This window comes from Argiope bruennichi, chromosome 6 (genome assembly GCF_947563725.1).
Source record: "Argiope bruennichi chromosome 6, qqArgBrue1.1, whole genome shotgun sequence".
NCBI lineage: Eukaryota > Metazoa > Arthropoda > Arachnida > Araneae > Araneidae > Argiope > Argiope bruennichi.
In genome coordinates this window covers 7949002-7968695 of record NC_079156.1, presented here as the reverse complement: position 1 = coordinate 7968695, position 19694 = coordinate 7949002, and the positions used below count along the sequence as shown (strand labels likewise).

Genomic DNA, 19694 nt, shown 5'->3' with positions numbered 1-19694 from the left:
GAGAGATTTTGATGAATCTCCATATTTCTTATGTCCCAGTACTTAATTCCAAAAAATGACCTTGAACATGATAACTCAAAAATACGTTGATCGAAACTGATAAAACTTCGTATATGGTTATTTGCCAGAAAGTTACAGATATCTGTCGAATTTTGAATAACTGTTCACAAGACGCTTGTCTATCCGAGTACAAATGAACACGATGATTACAAGATGAAAATAACTAGATACTTAAAATAGATCTGTCAACAGTGACATATTTCGAGCTAATCAGCTATTCAAATTGAACAATGTTAAAATGATAGACGTCATCTGAACTGGCAACCTAATTCCAAATTTCCACTCCACACTAGCAATTAGGTGATTGATACACGCCGATGAAAGATTCTAATGACCAGATGAATCAGATGAGTCAATTCCTTTCTTGACCAGGCTATTTCTATTTCAAATATCATATAGGAATTGACTAAGAAAATGAAGAGAACTGAAATTCTAATTTCATAAAATAAAAATTATTTTTCTAATTTCCTCATATTTATAATGGAAAATTAGATAGACAGTCATCTCGATATGAAGTTTCACCTAAACAACCCTTTTAACTTACGCGGGAAAATGTCATTTAATTCATCATAACTGATGATGCGTTTACATATTTATTTTCCAGTTTGGAGTCACAATAATATTCTTCAAATACAACAAGTGTCGAAGTTGAAAAAAAATTACGAAACCCTCATGCAAAGGAAAGTGTTTTGATGTGATTCCTAGAAGGAAAGTTAATATTTAATAACAAACAGTAACTTCCTCATTGTCATTCAGTAATCCTAAATGTACCACTCACAACGTCAAATTTAATTAAGTTTCTCATAGAATACGAAATACAACATTAGCAAAAAATAACACTACTTTTTCAACTGTTAAAATGAAAATCTATCGTTTTCATTATTTGTTGAGAATGGATAGAAAAAAAAAACTGCGACTGTTTCGGCAAAAACTTGCAAAATTGATAAATTCATCCATGCAGGAGATATTTTTAAGCCGAAGAATGAACATTGCATCCTTTTTTACTATTTTCGTTGTAGAAGTGTTTTGAACTATATTGTTTATATTAAAGCTTCCATTAAACTGGCATAAAATAAGAGTTTCGTTCAGTCTTTTATTTTTTAAAAGAATTCATATTATAAGGTGTTATTTCAAAGTCTAAAACAGAAAATATAATTATGAATTTTTTTAAAAAAAATCTCTTCCTTTTCTTTCATAGTACTTTTTCAGCTTTCGGAATAAGACATCTCCAGTGGAGATATTCTAGTCGTTATAAAATTCTACCTTGAAAGTTTGGAGAATTTCCATGGTTTATTCAACCTTGAGTTGGAAACCATTATTTTCTTGATTAGGTATGAATTAATGTTTCTCTATTTGTCTGTATATGAACATGATAATTCGAAAAAAAGCAACGAATTGCAAACGAGTATATAAAAAAATTATTTAACGTCTATACATGATAACTTTTGTTTAAAAAAAATGGCTCTATTTGAAACAATGACTATAGTTTCAAAGACTTTTTAAATGTTCTTGTTAATATCCAATTAGAATAAAACTATAACTGCTTTGATTTTTATTTATTTTTCTGCATAACTCCATCTAATGTAAATAATAGCTATATTTAGTAAAAAATTAATTATCTTAGCTAGCTGGTTGCTATATATAGATTCTGCACAATTATGCAGCCAAAAAAAGACTAAATAAGAATTAGAAACGAATTCGAATTAAATACAAATTTATTCTAAAAACGGTATAAATTTATTCTTAGGAATCAAAAATATGAAAAGAAAGTAATTTTCTTCGAAGTGTATGTCAAAATGTATTCAGGAAAAAGCTTTGTATTTGAAAATTTCTGCATTTCGTTCATTAAAATTAAAATATATTATAACTAATTGTGTTTCAATTTATTTAGAATATTTCGGTCTAAATCTATACTTTTATTTTCATACTTTTCGTAAAAAAGTAATTAAAACTAAAAATAAAAAAATATAAGAATGAAAATATTTATTCTTAAAATAAGAATGTTATTAATGTGAAATATAATGTTGAATATATTATTACAGTATTAATTATATGAATTATGTAAGAATTAGAGTTTTTCTTTGGAAATTAAGAAAGGTAAAAGAATGCAATTTTTTGCAAAAGGATATAATATATTATTGTTCAGAATATGGATTTTTACCTACCCGGTTTGGTAAGGTAGTTCGCATACGACATTGCAACTCCTACGCGATCGAATTTGATTCCCAGCTAATGTTTGGGAACTTGATAAATACATAAAAATAATAAATGTAAAAGCTTTTTAGAAACGCTTAATAATCAGTATATAAAAAAATGGAAAAGCAGTTCTTTCATCAAAATTCTATTTGCCAAAATAACAGTCGCAAAAGCGTAATGTGTAGAAAAGAATAGGAAAAGGTAATAAAGCGACAGTGTCGTAAAAAAATTCTTAAAAGTTCAATATATAAAAATTCAGATAATTTCCAAGATACGAAGATATAATTGTTATATTAAGATAAGATTATACTAATATCATTCATACTAAAACATAATTTCTATATCCTTAAGGCATTTCTACTTACACTTCACACTTCTTCAATATTTCTTTTAAATCTTTAGAATGTTTAATGGGAAAAAACACATTTTTCTTTTATTATATCAAGAGTGTTTTTTATTTATTATTTTTTTAATAATTATACCGTTTAATTATACTAAGTGAACAGCTTGTTAGCTTTTTTTAAAGTAATTGATACATTCAGTATTATTATTTGAAATATACTCTAATTGCAGAGATCTAATTGCATTCGATGTCGTTCTAAGAAGCCTTGCTTCTTTTGAGTATCTTATCTGCACTCACTTTTCATGTTATTTTGTTGTGAGACATAATTTCTCAAATCTCCGAAACCTCTAAGTAATTGCTAAACTGATATTTCCTGACTTGAATCTATGGGAAATTGCTCTTAATAGTAAATAAAGAGAAACCCATGCTGTATCATTTAAACTCTTATCACGTACCATTCCAGCCATTTTCGAAAAATTCAAACTAATGGCTGGACTGCAACTGAATTGCTTTTAAGCGGATTTGAATTCATTTGCATGTCTCAGCTTACATTCTTTCACAAACTAAGTATTCTATTCCTTGAGATCTGCTCCATTGAGTTTGATTACAATAATCAGCAATTGTCTTTAGCACAAACAATGATTTCTGAACATCATTTTTAAAAAAATATATTTGCTAGCTTAAGATCCATATTCATGATCCAGAAGTCGGTATTCATGCAGTTTACTGTATAGAAGTTTATCACAGTTATGAAGTCAATCATTTGTTTATGTATTTGTATTTTTACAGATCTTGCGAGAATTGTGACCTATTTATTATATTTAATGATCTGTTCTTAGAATATGCGAATTATAAGCTAAATAATTTTGCATTGAAAAATTCAGATTAGAAATTTTTTTTATTATGTTTGAAATAGAAAAATAGAAAACACCGCTCTAAATATATATTGATATGAAGTAAAAATCAAATATTTCCTAGACATTTTCGTATGCTCCCCAGTGAAAAAAAAGTCACATATGATACATAATCAATAAAACTAATAAATTGAATCTTCATAAACAATTTTGTTTTTATTTTTAAAAAAATATTGTAATCATTAAAAAATTCGAACTCGATATTTTGAAATATCTTCCTGAGATCGAAAAAACACTTTTTGTAAAAGGCCTATCAGCCATTGTCTCTCTGTTTGGGACAAAGAAAATTCAATTAAGACTTTGAGCCTGTTGGACGAAACTTGACTTACTGTCTTTACACCAAATTTGTAGATTTTGAGCAAATACTGTTCAGAAGAAGTCTGTTCTGTCCGGCTGTTCGGAATAAGTTCATATAACTACGAAACGAAGAAAGTTAGATTGGTAAAAATATGTACATATATTTGACATTTACAGTGAACATACTTGAGCCAAATCCAAGTAGGAGGTTGACAGTCTGCCTGTCTGAACTTCCAGAAACTTGTATAATCGATTATTCAAAAATGCAATGATTTAAATATATCAAATTTGGTTTTGTGATTTTGTTATTACAAATGTAATTCTGTATCAAAATTTCATTTCCATCTGTTGGAGAAAAACCCGTCTAAAACTCAAATTCGATTTTCGGATATCTTTATCCGCATTCCAAGGATTACTCGCCAAAAAAGTCACTAAGGTTCACACGCTAGATTAGTTAAAAATGGTAAACTCACGTCATAGGTTAATACATCGTAACTATTTCACACCAATGCCGCGGGGTGTTCTCTGGGAAACATTTATTAAAAAGTATGCTAGAAAGTTTTAGAGTTTAATTCCATGAACTAAAATTTAGAGAGTAACAGGAAAAATTATCAATATCAACTTGTTATTAAAATAGGAAACTGACTGACCAGATCTTACTTTTAGAGCAAGTTTTGAAGAATGCATATCCTTTTAACAGATAACTTTTCCAAAAACATACTTGAGGTGATAGAAGAGATTATTCGGTGTTTTACGTTTTATGAGTTCAATAAAGACAACAGCGCAGAATGAGGAATATTAATGCCATTGCCAACCAGAAATTCAAAATCGAAAATACAGTCGTAAAGACAAGACTCATTCTGGAAGATTTGTAGAGCTTCATGGAGACGTCTTGAAAACTCAACTGGTTCAAAATCGTATTGAAATTATTGACAGAGTTGCCGAAGAAGCTAGGATTTGGAAAGGGAACCGTTCGTCGACACACGTACGCCATCAAAAATGTCATTAAAGCGTCCCTCACACATTCTTCGAATCAAACGCTTGCAACGTGTGATTGTTTATTCCGGTTTTCTGTTCCACCTCGAGAAAGAACCTTTTATGTTTTCTCTTATGGGAAGCATAGAGAAAGTATTGTAATCGTCGCAAAATTCGATCTCGAGATTTTGACGAATCTGCACATGTCAGACTTTCCCGGAGTTCGGAAAACACATTTAATGCATTATGTCTCTGACAAAGTTATTTCAAGGTCTTTGAGATAGACAGATGAAATTTGGTATAAGGTCTTTACATCAAATGTATAAACATCTATCATATTTTGATCAAAATCCGTGCATAGGACGTCTATCTGTCTAGCTGTTTGAACATAAGTTAATGCAATAATGTAGAGAGATAGAGGGACACAATTCGGTATTCAGATTTAACATATAGAGTGAAGACACATAAAGAATTTTTAGCCAAATCTAACAAAGGGTTGATCATCTGTCGGCCTGTAAAAATTTTATATGCGTTCATACTCCCATTGAAAAAAAATATTTATCAAACTTTTAATGATGGCATCCATTTTTATTCCATATGATGTTCAATATTATGAATATGAAATCATTGCTTTTATTTAAAAAATCTTGTATTAACTAAGCTTTAGGGGTCGAAATAATGTCTAAAATAATGAATAACAAAATACAGATAGCTAGAAATATATTGTTGACAAAATCTTTCTTCACCATTTCAGTTTGAGTTCTTTGAAGTACAAAATTCCCAAGTGGTTCATTGTTTATATTTATGTTCATAGTTACGTCTTGGCATTTATTTGAAATTTCTGTTTTGAGCCAATATCTTATCCTTTGCTTCCATTTGAATTTCACAATATAAGAGTTCAGTATTACGAATAAGGAGATAATATGTATTACAGCGCTTTAACGATAAAAAATTCGTCTTGATGCCAGTCTTATGTCTGGTTCACATTTTTGTTATTTTGAATAATTTATTTGCTCAGCTTGTTATTTACTGGTTTAAAGTGTGTAACCAAAAATGCAAATAAAAGTAAACATTTGATTACAACTTCAAGTGATATTTTGCATTTATGTTAGAATAAGCGATTCATCCTTGTAAACAGGATTAAAGTAGCAAGACTCACAATTTCTGATTCTTTTTACGAACTAAGAAATTATATTTTTCTCAAATTTAGATTAAATGACATATATTGAGTTTTTTTTTTCTTCTTCTTTGCTATCAAAAATCTCATCTATAATTTTAGTATATAAAGGCAATAAATATGTTTCTGAATAAAGGAAAAAGTCTAAATTCTATACAGTTTTTCGGGACTAAGAAATCCTATTCAGTGAAATATTTTTAATATTCCAACTTTTAAATAAAAAGAAAACGTCTCTGTCCTCTGAAACTACATCTGACCGAGTTATGAAATTATTATATATTATTTTAGGATAAGGGACCATTTCCTAATTTTAGATTGATCCACCTTGGAGAACTCCCGGAGCCAATAGACTTTTTTTTTTCAGATGGTCCATGGAATAGTGTGGTTTGAAACTCGCATTTTTTTATGAGATAGTAGTATTCAAAATTTTCATAATTCACACTATTTTAGCTCAACAAAGTGTCTTTCCTATTTATTTAAAATGTCTGTGTTTCAAGAACATTTTACTGAACATGACTCAGGGGATCGGGAATCTGTTTAATAATATAAAATTCTCAATTCATCATTTATTAACTCAAATTGCATAAAATAAAATTCTTTACTTCATTAAAACCCTTTTTTTTCTATTGGATGTATATATTTAATACTAAATGGTTAGAGATTAAGTTAGGATTCCTACGATATTACTATCCTACTATTACTATCCTAGATTCTACTATTCCTACTATATATATATATATATATATATACAGAGTGTCTCAAAAACCTTGACCGTGGCTTTGATTCCTTAAATATGGATCGTAGACATAGACTGTCGATTACAAAGTTACGTAAAAAAAAAAAGGTGAAAAATGTTATGAAATCGATTTAAATTTTCAGGGGATTAAACTTCAAAAAATACAAAATTTAAATTTTTATACGGACTTGTACATAATTTCCCAGGGAGTAAAAAGGGCCCCATCGTCTAATAAGGTAATGTACAAAATTTCAGAATTTTATCATGAGAATTCTCAAGATATGATATGTTAAAACAAAGTTGGAGAAGGGCCAATCACAAATGAAAATGCAAATGTTTGCAGCTTCAGTGCAGATGACGTGAAGCAGGAATGCATCATATCTTTAGTTTTAAATACAAATTTTAAAATCTATGCTTCCTGAAAAATACTTTAACATTTTATGTCATGAATGACAGAATATAACTTAAAAATAGCACAGTCGTTGAACGTGTAAAAAATTTTATGTAATCTTTCATTAAAGTAATCTTTCCTTTATATAATCTTTCCTTTAAGTTATGCAATCTTTCCTTTATTATTTTTGTAAATTTTTAATACCTTTGAACAAATAAATAGTAAAATTATTATTTATTTATTCAATCATTACTTTCTTTGTTAGTTTGTGTACGACCCCTGAAACACGAACATCTGACATGATTTTTTTCTCTTTGCGAACTCATGTCCAGGCATCGAAAAGTGGTTTAAGTCAGCATTTATGAAGTTTCATATCTTTGAGACTTTTTGTGATAAAATGCTGAAATTTCGTACATGACCTTATTAAAGGATGTGGCACATTTTACTCACTAGGATTTTTTTTGTACGGGGTCCTTATAAATATTTAAATTATATATTTTTTAAAGTTTAATCCCCTGACAACTTTAATTGATTTCATAGCAATGTGCACCTTTTCTTACGCAACTTTATAATTTACAGTATAGGTCTACGATCAATATTTCAGGAATAAAAGCCGCGGTCAAGGTTTTTGGGACACCTTGTATATATATATGGTGTATGTGGGAACTGCTGATAGATCTCATCTTCTGTATAGCGCCATGTTGCGTCATTAATCACGTGATGCTTTCCCGCCATTATGGGCAGATGAGAGTTGGGCAGTGAGACTGCTCGTGTATCTTTTTATGTTCTATGTTAATTGCGTTTCCCATATATTTATATAGTGAGAGAGAACTGTTATTTTAAAAATTTACAGAAAATTAATAACGAGAAGAAAAAAAGGCACTTTGATATAAAATTTACTTTTTTCTTGCACTTTTTTTTTAAATCTTTTATCTTGCATTTAGAAAACATCATTTTAGTTCATTTCTTACAGATACGCAGTGAAAATTACACTTTTCGAGGTTTAATTAGCAATATGCGTTAATTTAATATTTGAATTTCAGCTCATGTTAATGTGATGACAACACATTGGTAACAGCTAATTTTTTCCATGCAGGCACAATGTTTTCGTACAAGTTAAATTTTATTTTTATTTTGTGTGAAGTAAATTTTCGAAACATATGCCTAAAATATTTTCTAAATGGTTTAAAAAATAAAAACTTAATTTCTATGTAAAAAAAAAATAATGTCATTGAAAAGATAATTTTTTTATGATGATGTAAAAATTATTTTTGTACCGCAGAGTTTCGGATGCAATTGCGAAAAAGCGCCAAAATCATGTTTAAATTTTGATTACTTAAAATTTTAAAAACTCTCTTCGAGGTGCACATTCCTTCCTAACACAGAATATTTGCACCTAGTTCGATAGCTTTAAATCAAACAATCAGGCCTGTAAAAATCATCCTATCATCCTATAATGAAAACGAGTGGTAGTATATTGAGAGAGAAAACAGCCATTAAATTATAATAATACAATGCTCGAAATAGTAAGAAATATATGGAAATACAGAAGCTGTTCATGCATCAGTTCAAGCTCATTTTGACTCTGGTTGCTTATGACTTATATGCTTAATTACGATTATTACTTATATTTTAGATTATCTTTTGATGCTTACAACAACAGCATTTTTTTGTGCACATTTTGCGCTTTTATTTGGGACAGTTGAAGATGTAAGAATCGGATACATGGTTGTATCTAAAAAAATACCATCTTAATGCCAATAATTCGTCTCATAATTTTGAATTAGTTTCAAATTGTTATTTAGAAATTATTAAAAGTATTGTGAATTGCAATCCGAAAAAGGTTAAAATAACAGTAAGATTTTACACTTAGAATATTTATTCTGTTTAGAATTAAAAACAATTATTTAAACATTTAGGGAAAATCAATGGAAAAATATCTTATATGAATCGATATAAAACATGTTGCAACAATCAAAAAGATCCATAACTCTTTGTCAACTCTCGTCATTTTCGGGTGCTAGTAAACAACATCACTTCGTCCCTCAGACGAATCCTGAGCGGTTGTGCACAAGGAAGTTTGCTCTCTCCAGCGCTCTTTAACAATCATGTTAACGATCTACCGAGAGTTAGGAATTGTCAATTAGCAATTTTTGCTGACGATACCGCCATTCTTAAAAAGCGCAAGAACCCACAAACAGTCACTATACAGTTACAACAGTACATGACCCTTTCACAATGCTGGCTCATCGGCTGGAAAATAAAAGTCAACCCGAATAAATGCGCGTGCCTCCTGTTCACTAAAAAAAAATAAAAAATGGTATTGCTCGATCTAGTTCCTATCCGAATTTTCGACTCACCCGTCCCTTTTGTATATGAGTATAAATACTTAGGATTCATTTTAGACACTAAATTAAGCTTTCATAGTCATGTTAAAGCAACCCTCACCGAAGCTACGATTATGAGTGTTAACAGCTTAATGGCTCCAAGGAGTAAGCTCTCGATTATGCTCAAGCTTCTGTTCTACAAAGTTATTGTAAAACCGATATTAATGTATGGCTCCCAAAGTTAGGGGGAGGGCGGTCATTTCTGCCCCAAACATTAAGAAGTTGTAAATTTTTTAAAATAAACGTCTGATGAAGATTGTAAATGCCCCCTGTCAGAAGGAAAATACTTCATGGTGACCTCCAGACTAAACCTGTTTCTGAATTTATCAAAAGAACATCATTTAAGTTCCTGGAAAAATGATCCCAGATTCTTAACGAGTTACTTCAGATACCAGCCTATGAGTAGGCTGTGCCCAGCTCTAGGAAAAGACCTAGGGTTACAATTGACAATTTCTACATAAATTTCCCGTCCATAAAATTTGACTAACTCTGTTATCAATCCAGTGGATTAAAATCTCACAAAATTTATTCCTGTTTCGGCCTTAGATAGCTACGATGAGCTATACGCGTAAAATTTCTGGAATTTTTCGAAAATAACTACCCAAAATAGTGAAATCCCATAGTATAAGACATGTGCAACGTCATTTCATTAAAGTTCTATTGCCCCTCTAAATAGCAAAATATTATTTTATATTAATTATTATATCATAAAAGTTTTAAATCTAACAATTATACCAAATTTCACGACATTAGAGCACTATGCTCCCATCTAAACGAGTTTCAAATAATTTTAGTCTTTCCCTAAACTTACAAATTAAAGTAACTATTCCAAATGATGATGCGGAGGTGTTCGTGACCACTTTGCCACAACGCGGAACTCCGAAACATCACAACGCTGCTGTTACCAACTCTTTGTCAAAATCAATTCTGAGAATATTCTAATTATTATTCTAAATTAATAATTGTCAGTTGTCTATTTAGAATGATAATGTGAAATTATTCTATAATTTTAGGTGGAGAACATTTTTCTTTTTTTCCATACTAGCCGTCCTTATCGACTAGTTTGTTCATCAAGAATATCAGTCCGTGTTCACTTGCAATTAAATCCCTTAAGCTTCATGATCCCCTAAAAAGATATTTTTAAATATTAAGCTATGATGGACATTATGTTCGAGGTCTTTTACTCTTATTCTTTTCTTTGAGCGTATGTACAAAGTCGAGTCCCACGACATCACACAGTTGTCCGGATATAATGATCCACATAATTTATTTTCTAACATTTCCGATTTTATTCTTCAAATAAACTAAGCAGGTCTTTTCTTATATTCCTTTATTAAACAATAAATTAAAAATTTGTCTTAGAAATTAGTTTAACGTAATTTTTTTCCATTATATTATGTTATTTGAATTTTTTTTATAATCTAATTTTATTGCTGTAGTTACTGTTCTATACATCATGTTAATTTTTGCGTCGTTCAAATTCTGCAATTAAGTGCAGACAAATCCATCTGAAAAACTTATTTATTAACAATACTAATCAAACGTTTTTTTTCCTTTTGAAATTACTGCTTTATATAAATATTTATCAATAGAAGTAGGAAAAGTCATTTAAGATTCAAAAAGTTAAAAATAAGAGTAATAATTTGTAAGCAATCCTATTTCGGTGCATTTTCTCTTAATTACTCATTTACAGAACAATTGTTCAATATACTATTCAATTTTAGCTCAATTCTTCTCAGAGTAGGGCATTATTTGCTAAAGTAAAAAAAAGAAGGGATCTTTATGTTTTGTCTGCTCTTTTTCTTACTTTTATCGAAACATTCGTGAATTTACAAATTGTTGATTCTTGTCTCGCGTTGTTTTCAGTTCCTTAACCTAAGATTGACTCATTTATTTGTTGTAATTGCTTCTTATTCGTACAAAATATCTACAAAAAGAACCAGTTTTTATCAGTAATTGTAAGTTGGGTAATTAAAGGTTGTTCTGAATTCCAAGAAAGCAGCCGTTTTCGAATCAGCCGTTTTGTTTGTTTGTCTTAAAAAATAACATCGTGCATTATTATTTTTATTTAAAAGTAAGAATTTTGGTATATTGAGATATAAATGAGAATTTTTTTTTTCCTATTTATTAGATCATTACCAGTTATTTGTCCAATTCAAAGAATATGCATGTACAGGAATTAAATAAACATTCGTGTGAATCAAATAAAATTAATTAAGGGTGAATCTGAATGAATCCCCTACAAATGCATTCTCAATAGTGTCAAAGCTTCAGTACATTCTTTTTCATCAATATCCATTATTTCAGATTTAAACCTGAATATTTCACATGTCAGTTTGATTCTTATTTCTTCGTTTACGCTTTATATCCCTCTTTTCATGGTTTGTATAGTAAAAAATTATTCTTTTAAAGTTTGTTACATTTCGACACATTTTTATATAAGTTTTATTTTCTTTTTAACGAAAAAGATTTTACATAATATATTAAATATAATGCTTCAAAAGGGAGAACGGAATGATAATTATATCATGTTTGAATGCGAACGTAATTCATTTTAATCATAAAATATTTAACATAATAAATAAGACATCAGTAAAGATTGCTAATTTAAATAAATAAATAAGTAATTGAACGTCACCTATTTATGATTTGTAATTTCATTATAATTTTTCGATGGTGATTAAATTAGCAGTATTTCTCTCTCTTTCTCTCTCTCTCTTTTTGTCAAATCGAAATGACACATTAGTTTTCATCCATTTTCAAATAAAAATTCTCAAAAATCATTAGCATTTAAAATTTCATAAGCATTTTAAACTTCAACCCTGTAATAGAATCATCGGAAACTTTCAACTTCCGGAGTAGAGGATCGATATCCGATTTTATACACACAAGCACAAAAAGATAAATAAATAAATAAAAATTAAAAAATGCCGCTTGTGCGAATTTAATGTATATGAAATTCAGCAAGATTAACAACTCCTCTTGCTGGTAAAAAGCAGAAAATAAGAATGAGACTGCCGACTCATTGTCGTTCTTTTCATCTACCCACGGCTGGAAACAAGGAGTTCCATTCTGAAATAAATTTAGTATAGCTTCACAATGAGACATTAATCTAACTAATGGAACTGAAAATTTAATTTACGCGATGTTACTGAACCATCATAAATTTACTACTACAGATTCGGCAACACAAAACTAACTCTTATTCTTTAGGAACTTTTATTATTCAGGCGAAAGTCCGAAGAGCAAATGGGTGTTTCGTCCGCTAGACAAGGACCTGATTGTTACTATGATCCTAAGCTGTAGAATAGGTCTCCTATTCGTAAAATTAGCTCGGGATAAATAAAAATTGCATTTTGCACACAGTTATTTTTTTTAAACAAATATTGCTTAATGATTTATCTTACATAGATTATTCAAAGAGCTAAAATTTTATTCATAAATTTTTGAAACCATACTTTTTCATCCTATATATGATTTTTTCTAAAAAAAATATTTTAACATTAATTTTGTAAATTTAGGCTAGTATTGCAATAAAACATTTTGCGAAAAAGTAAGTTTATTATAATTCTGTAAAATAATAGAGATTAGCATTATTTTGATCCAAGAGAGCTGTAATTAACCTGTAAATAAAAATTAAATATTCAAGGAAAAATAGTTAAGTTCATAAATTAAAATTATCTCTAATAAATGTTATTTATAAGATGTCCCCCCTCCTTTTTTCAGATACCTTTTTCTTAATCTCCTTCCTCATAGTAGGAACATAATGCATTAAAATATCCCCTCTATCATTACCTTTGAAAGAAATCAGTGTTAGATTTCCTTTTTCATTTCATTAAAGCACAATAAAATTTTAAAATATTCGAAAAATTCATTTCCATTTAATTTCGAGTTCATTTTTAATATGAGCATCCAATGATTTTCTTGTTCCATGGTCTTATTCAAATTTTGGAATTTTTGTATTATAACATAGTTTACTATTTTGCAAGTTGGTTTCCATTTTATGTTGTATGATTTTACTGTTTTGCTATTTTTCAAAATATCAAAAACAGTTTATATTTTTAATATATTTATAAGATTCATTACAAAAATAACAGTAAGGTAATTGTGAAAGATGCATTATCCTTTTAGTAATTATAATAATTTGATGTTAATTGGAATAATAATTTTACATTTTTTTTAATATTGGCACCCCAATCATTTCTACTTTCACTTTCTAAGTTATATCACATATAGAAGGTAAAAAGTGCAAATCATCATCAGCATTGGTTTTGTACCATAATATGTATTTACAACTGTTTCTTCAATAAATCTGTAATTCGAAATAATGAATAAACAATGAAATTTTTAACTCAACTATTCGTAGATAAAATGTATTCTTATCTCAATAACTTTTAAATATGGTGGTGATAAGTGAAAGTGTCGAGCTTCTGGATTAGTTGGAAAACTCTGTAATTTTTTTTTTATTCTTTACTCCATTTCGAAAAAAGGCTTTTAAGTGTCCTTTTGTTTATTAGCTATAAAGAGTTATTTTCCATTAAAAATATCATATTTTATTTCAAACAAGTTTGGGCAGAATTTTACAGTAACTTTTAGTATCCCGAAAATATAGATCTTATTTTAGTATTAAAAAAAAGTTTTATTATTGCTTTGCGTTGGAGTAATTCATTCGAATTTTGCCCTAATTTGCTGGAGCATTCCCGGTTCTCGAATAGATGAAGACCCGTTTTGAATCCTTATCCCTCCCAAGTACATTAAAATCTAGAGTGCTCTGGGTTGAAGGCCAGAATCTGATCACTTTACAAAACTCCATATCTAATCGATAAAGTCTTGAAAGTATTATCAAGAAGATTTTCACAATCAAATCATTACGTTCGATAAAACACTATACTATTTTTAAAAAACATTATCCTGAAATGGAATTCACCTATCTGATCTTTATGAAGATACAATAACGAACTCTTAGAGAAAGTTTTTAACTCTATTTTTACAGTGAGCAAACGTTTGTTGAATTGGACGGTATTCCACCAGAATTTAGGCTACTATTTGTAAACACATGGAAATTGCAAGAATATTTCACAAATTCTATTAATTAATTCTTTTATTACTATTAGATAAATTTCCTTCAGATCATTTATCCTTGTGAGATATTCTAAAAATAGTGCGAGTAGTATCATATTCTACAAATTCAAATGATAATAAATTCAAATTAATTCTCAAAAATAAAAGTATTATGAAACGTTTTAAATACAACCAGAATAAAGAGAGCTCTATTTTTTGTTTTTTAATCTAGATAACATTGTTTAGTCACAACTTTTAGAGTTCTTATATAAAAAAATTGATTTAGAAAGTTTTTATGAAGAAAAAAGATGACTTTTAATCAATCATACAAACCGTACAAAAGTAAATATTATTATTATTATTATTATTGTTTGTTTGTTTTGAAATCTGTTTCATTTTTTCTTTATAAATATCTGAACATACAATTCGAAATCAGATTTCTGTGAAAATAGTCATATTTGGAGAAAAAAAATGTTAAAAGTCGGTGGATTTATAAAGTATGAAATCAACCTACGTATACCAAACGCTTTTTATTTTCAATAAAAGAATCGGATCACTTGTTCAATATTTATTTTAAAATAATATTGTCAATCATTCTATTTTAATTTGAATTCATTCAGGTGTTTACAATGTAGATAAAACTCAGTGCACAAAACCATTCGAATGCGTTTTTTTCCACTTCAATCAAACATTAAACTTGTAACCTAAATTGCCGTCATCATAGTTTGAAAAAAGAAGTCCTCGAAGGGCGCAATCACTTTGCAAATAAAATGAACAGTGCAATGATCAGTAGGTTGCTCCATTGGTCAAAAGATCCACCAGCACATATTCACAGCAAGCCATTGATTGGTTACGGTTTTACGGATGACTGACCATTCTAGAGCGAAGCATTATTCGAACACCGATCATTGCCAGATTGAAGTGCTCTAAAACCGTTAGCAGACGACTTTTCGCGTCACAATATGGCACCTATTGTTTTTCCTTGTTCGTTCACAAAAGAAGTCGTTCGAACGGAAAAGTTTTGAACAACAGTGGACAAACTTTTTGCGATGTGAGATGAGTGGAGAATTGCATTTTTTCTTCAATAGGACGAAAGTATAGGAAAAAACAAACATTTATTTATTTTGCATTTTGCTCCATGTCTTTGCGTGCAAAAACAGCAGTTGATTAGGTAGCAGCCTGAACAACTCAAATATTCTTTTCCTGGCTCGGATATGACAAGTCCAGGTAAGTTTCGTTTTCTAGAATTTTTCTTTTGTATCCCCCCCCCCCCACCTTTACTTGTAGCGCTTTGGGACAACAGGATTTTTACATATATTTTCCATGTTTTAATTTTTTTTAAAAAAATGCTAATAAAAGTGATTTACTTTCAACAATTATTAAACTTGAATTTTCAAAAACTATTTAAAATTATGTGAAGAATAATTAAACTGAAGAAATGCGGCTCGTAACTCCTTGTTTTATTTAAAAATGTTTCTTACAAACTTTAATTCGTTTCTTCTAATTTGATGCCCAAAAAAGATAATCACTCTCTTCTCCAAAACATTCCCCAGAATAATTTTTTTTTCTTTCTGTAGAATGTTCGAATACCAGATCTCAGATGTGAATTTAAAAGAAGCTTAAAATAAAATACTCCCAGTTTGAAATGATTATAACAAAATGAGTCAATAAATATTTTTTTAAAAAATAGAAAAGCCAGATTTCTTTATTCTGAGCTTTTCTTCTGATTATTCTCGACGCTAATATCAAAATCTGGAAGAACACGATGCTAGAAAGTCATTAACTCACTGCTCACAAAAGAAAGCCTACGCGTGGTTTTAGTGAAACGTTTAAATACCCACATGATGAAAAGAGAAACTGTTAGATTATAATTTTTATCTTAGTATTTATTTATTTTGAATTATAAGAATATCCTCATTATTAAATATCTTTTTAAGGTAAACTACGTTTTAAGATTTCTCCATTTTGCATAAATGAGAGATTCACATATTACGATTTTTATCGAGTTTCCAAGATAAAACAGTATAAAACAAGAACGGAAAATCATACAATTGCTTTTAATATGCACTGTAATCTGGTGGCCCGAAGAATGTTTCTTTTTCTTTCTTATTTTAATTCTTTTTATTTAATTTTCATATAATTTAAGAATAACACAAAAAAACTTAATAAGAAGAGGAAAAAGTTATCTATATTTTTAAAAAATCGTTACAATTTGAATAAATAAAACAATAAACTATTTAATTTCACCTACTATCACTATTTATTGAGAATAAATCTTTTGATTTTTTTCCTCATACATTAAATGTGTTGAACCTCAGATCTTAAAATTAATAAACTCAACCCCCCCCCCCCTCCATTCGTGTTCATATGATAGTGTATTAAAACCTTGTATACCACATTTTAAATGTAATAGAGTTAAGAAGAATAGATGCCAAAACTAATTTCTAAAAGAGTTTTAGTGTATCAAAACTGTTTTCTAAGAAGTTTACAAATACTACAGATGAATAAATGTATTTGGTGGTAAAATGGAACCGTCTCATAAAATTCAAAGTCTAATAACAGAAAAAAAGTTTCGAGGATTATATTTTTATGTATAATAAACACAAATTTAGTGCAAGTTAAATAATATCATCATTTTAATTTTTTTTAATGGTGATATTATTTAACCCTTTAAAATATCATTTTTTTTTCTGGTCATCATACGCTAAAATATTTTTAGGATTGAGACTGGTTTCAGAAAAATAATTCATTTAGCTTAGTAGATAAATTTAATTTAGTTTATTAATTCATTTGATTAATTATTAACTATGACAAATGTAGGCACATCATTTTGTCTGAGTTAAGAAACTGAAGTATCTAGTATTTTGTCTTATCGAAAAATTTGTGAGAATGTATATAGATAGCTTCATTCAAATATTGGTGAATTTGGCGGGAAGCATACTTTCCATGGACCTCGAAAGGATTAAAATTCTTAACATAAAAATCAGAAAAAAATATTCCTCTCATAGAGGTTCATGCAATTACCTACACATGATGCTTTATAAATTATGCATTAATTTTATGGCATATAAATGGATTTTATTTTTGAAAGAAATCTGGTAAAATGCATTATTTTTTGGAAAGGCAAAACTGCAGATATAGCCTCAATTCAAATCGTATGTTGAAAAATTCACATATACGAAGAATGATCAAGTTTGTGAAAATGTTATTTGTTATGAGTTATTTGTCGTAACTCTGATACAGGAAGCTGTATTTGGCGAAAAGCTCTCGATGATGGAAATTATAAAACCTGCAGTAAAATGTAATACTTGCTGTAGAAGGTCATCACGGGAAGTATTAATACTTATTAAGATATGCGCATTTTAAACGAAATTGGTTAATAATCTGATATTTCCACAAAACATTCATTTTAATTTTAACTAATACTAATTAGCCTTTAAAAATTAAAAATCAGAAAGCTTAAAAGATAGTAATATTTCTGTGCAATATACACTTAATAGTATAGGATATATAGTACATGCGTAAATAAGAAGAAAGTGTCCTTCATAATATATTTACAGTGATAAATTCTTTTATTTTCAATAATATTATTTTGTATTATACAAAAAGATTTTGTATCTAATCTAGTTGGCTTATGCTTTACTAGTTTTTGTTATGTATTTTAATCAATGAATTACCTAACACGTTTGCTTTGGTAATGTACAAATCAGTTCTCAATTATTTCGTGTCATTTTGCTTCCCATCATGGAAGAGTTAAATCGAAAAAGCAACTTGCTTTTTCAGAAATGAAAAATTTTTTTCGTAATGTGGATGTCATTCAATATCAACCTACAATTATGTGTAGAAGAAATGAAAAAGACGAGAACTTAAAGAATTAAAACTCATTTGTAGAATTTGAAAGTCTTTAAAATAATTTTACATCCATTTTCTTCATAAAACAATTGCAAAATAACAGGCAACTTGTAATGAATTTAAATTGAAGCATATGTATAATTTACAAGCAGAAAATATACCGCAGAAATTCTAAAAATTACCGACTCTAAAAAAAGTTTTTTTGTAAAGTATTTAAAACCTGGAAAGCTTCTATTCATTTTTTTAAAATTTATAATTGATAAAAAAGTTCTTATTTCTTCCAATTACTTACATTTATGCCATTTTTTTTCTCTTTTGTTAATAATTGTATCAATAAAATATAACCGTTCAAGGCTTTTCTTAAACCCTTCTTTGTTCCCATTCAAAAACGTTAAGAAAAAAACATGTTTTATAAATTTACCGCAAAAGAAGATTTAAACATATTATTATAGATAAATTATTAATTTTCCCGATTCTTTTAAGAACACGTCTTTTCATCTTAACATTTCTTTTAAAAGAAATTAATTTTCACAAATTTGACATTCATTCTAGAAACAATTTTCAAGTTTTATTTCTCTAAGAAAGAAACATCATCGTTTCTTATTATTATTTAGTTATTCGTCGTCATTTTTCTTATTTCAACTTCATCGGATTTTAGAGAGAAGAAAAATGTAAAATCTGATAGTAAAAATAAGAGGAAAAAACAAATGAAAATATATTCTCATAAAAATGAAAAAAGAAAACCCTTAAACAACCTGTTTTTTAACCTATTTTCTGATTAAATTACAGTATTAAGGATTATTAGTTTCAAAAATTTCGAATTAAATGCATTAGATCACATGAATAAAATCGCATTAGATCTCTTATCTTCATTCTGTTTTTCGGTGAATCATACTGTTGGAATATTAAGCAACCTGCATTGATGGTTAAAAGTGTGCATCTCTTTTAAGAAGTGCGTTGAATGCCGAACCGGTTGAAGCTTCTCATCACTGCTCAGAGGCCGAGCGAATGAAAAATGATAATATTTGCGGAATAAATGAATAATAATATGGAAAAATGGACCGAAAAATCTCAATGAAATTGAAAAGAAAAAATTAATTCTGATGATTTTTATAAAAAATTCATTCATACACAAATGGAAAAAACTTAGTGGTAACTACATGGCTATAAGTTTTTGACCATGAGTGTATAAACAATTTTTAATGGAAAAGAAGTCTGAGGATTCACTGGTCAGTGGCAGAACGTTCGGCTCAGGATTACCTAGATGTTGGGATCAAAAGTCAAAAACAGTATTTTAAATTGCTC

General features: G+C 28.7%; 1 protein-coding gene across 2 annotated transcripts in view; it reads left to right on the top strand.

The window, feature by feature from the left end:
- The window catches only part of LOC129972269 (myelin regulatory factor-like), a 217788-nt gene that overhangs the window by 82625 nt on the left and 115469 nt on the right, over positions 1-19694 (top strand). The window contains exon 1 of one of the 2 annotated variants that reach the window (XM_056086337.1): positions 15454-15764. The exons of the other annotated variant lie outside the window; for it this stretch is intronic. Coding sequence (XP_055942312.1) covers positions 15752-15764 — 13 coding nt within the window. The 5' untranslated portion in view covers positions 15454-15751. Of the gene's footprint in view, positions 1-15453; positions 15765-19694 lie in introns of those variants that run through there. 2 annotated transcript variants of the gene reach the window in all.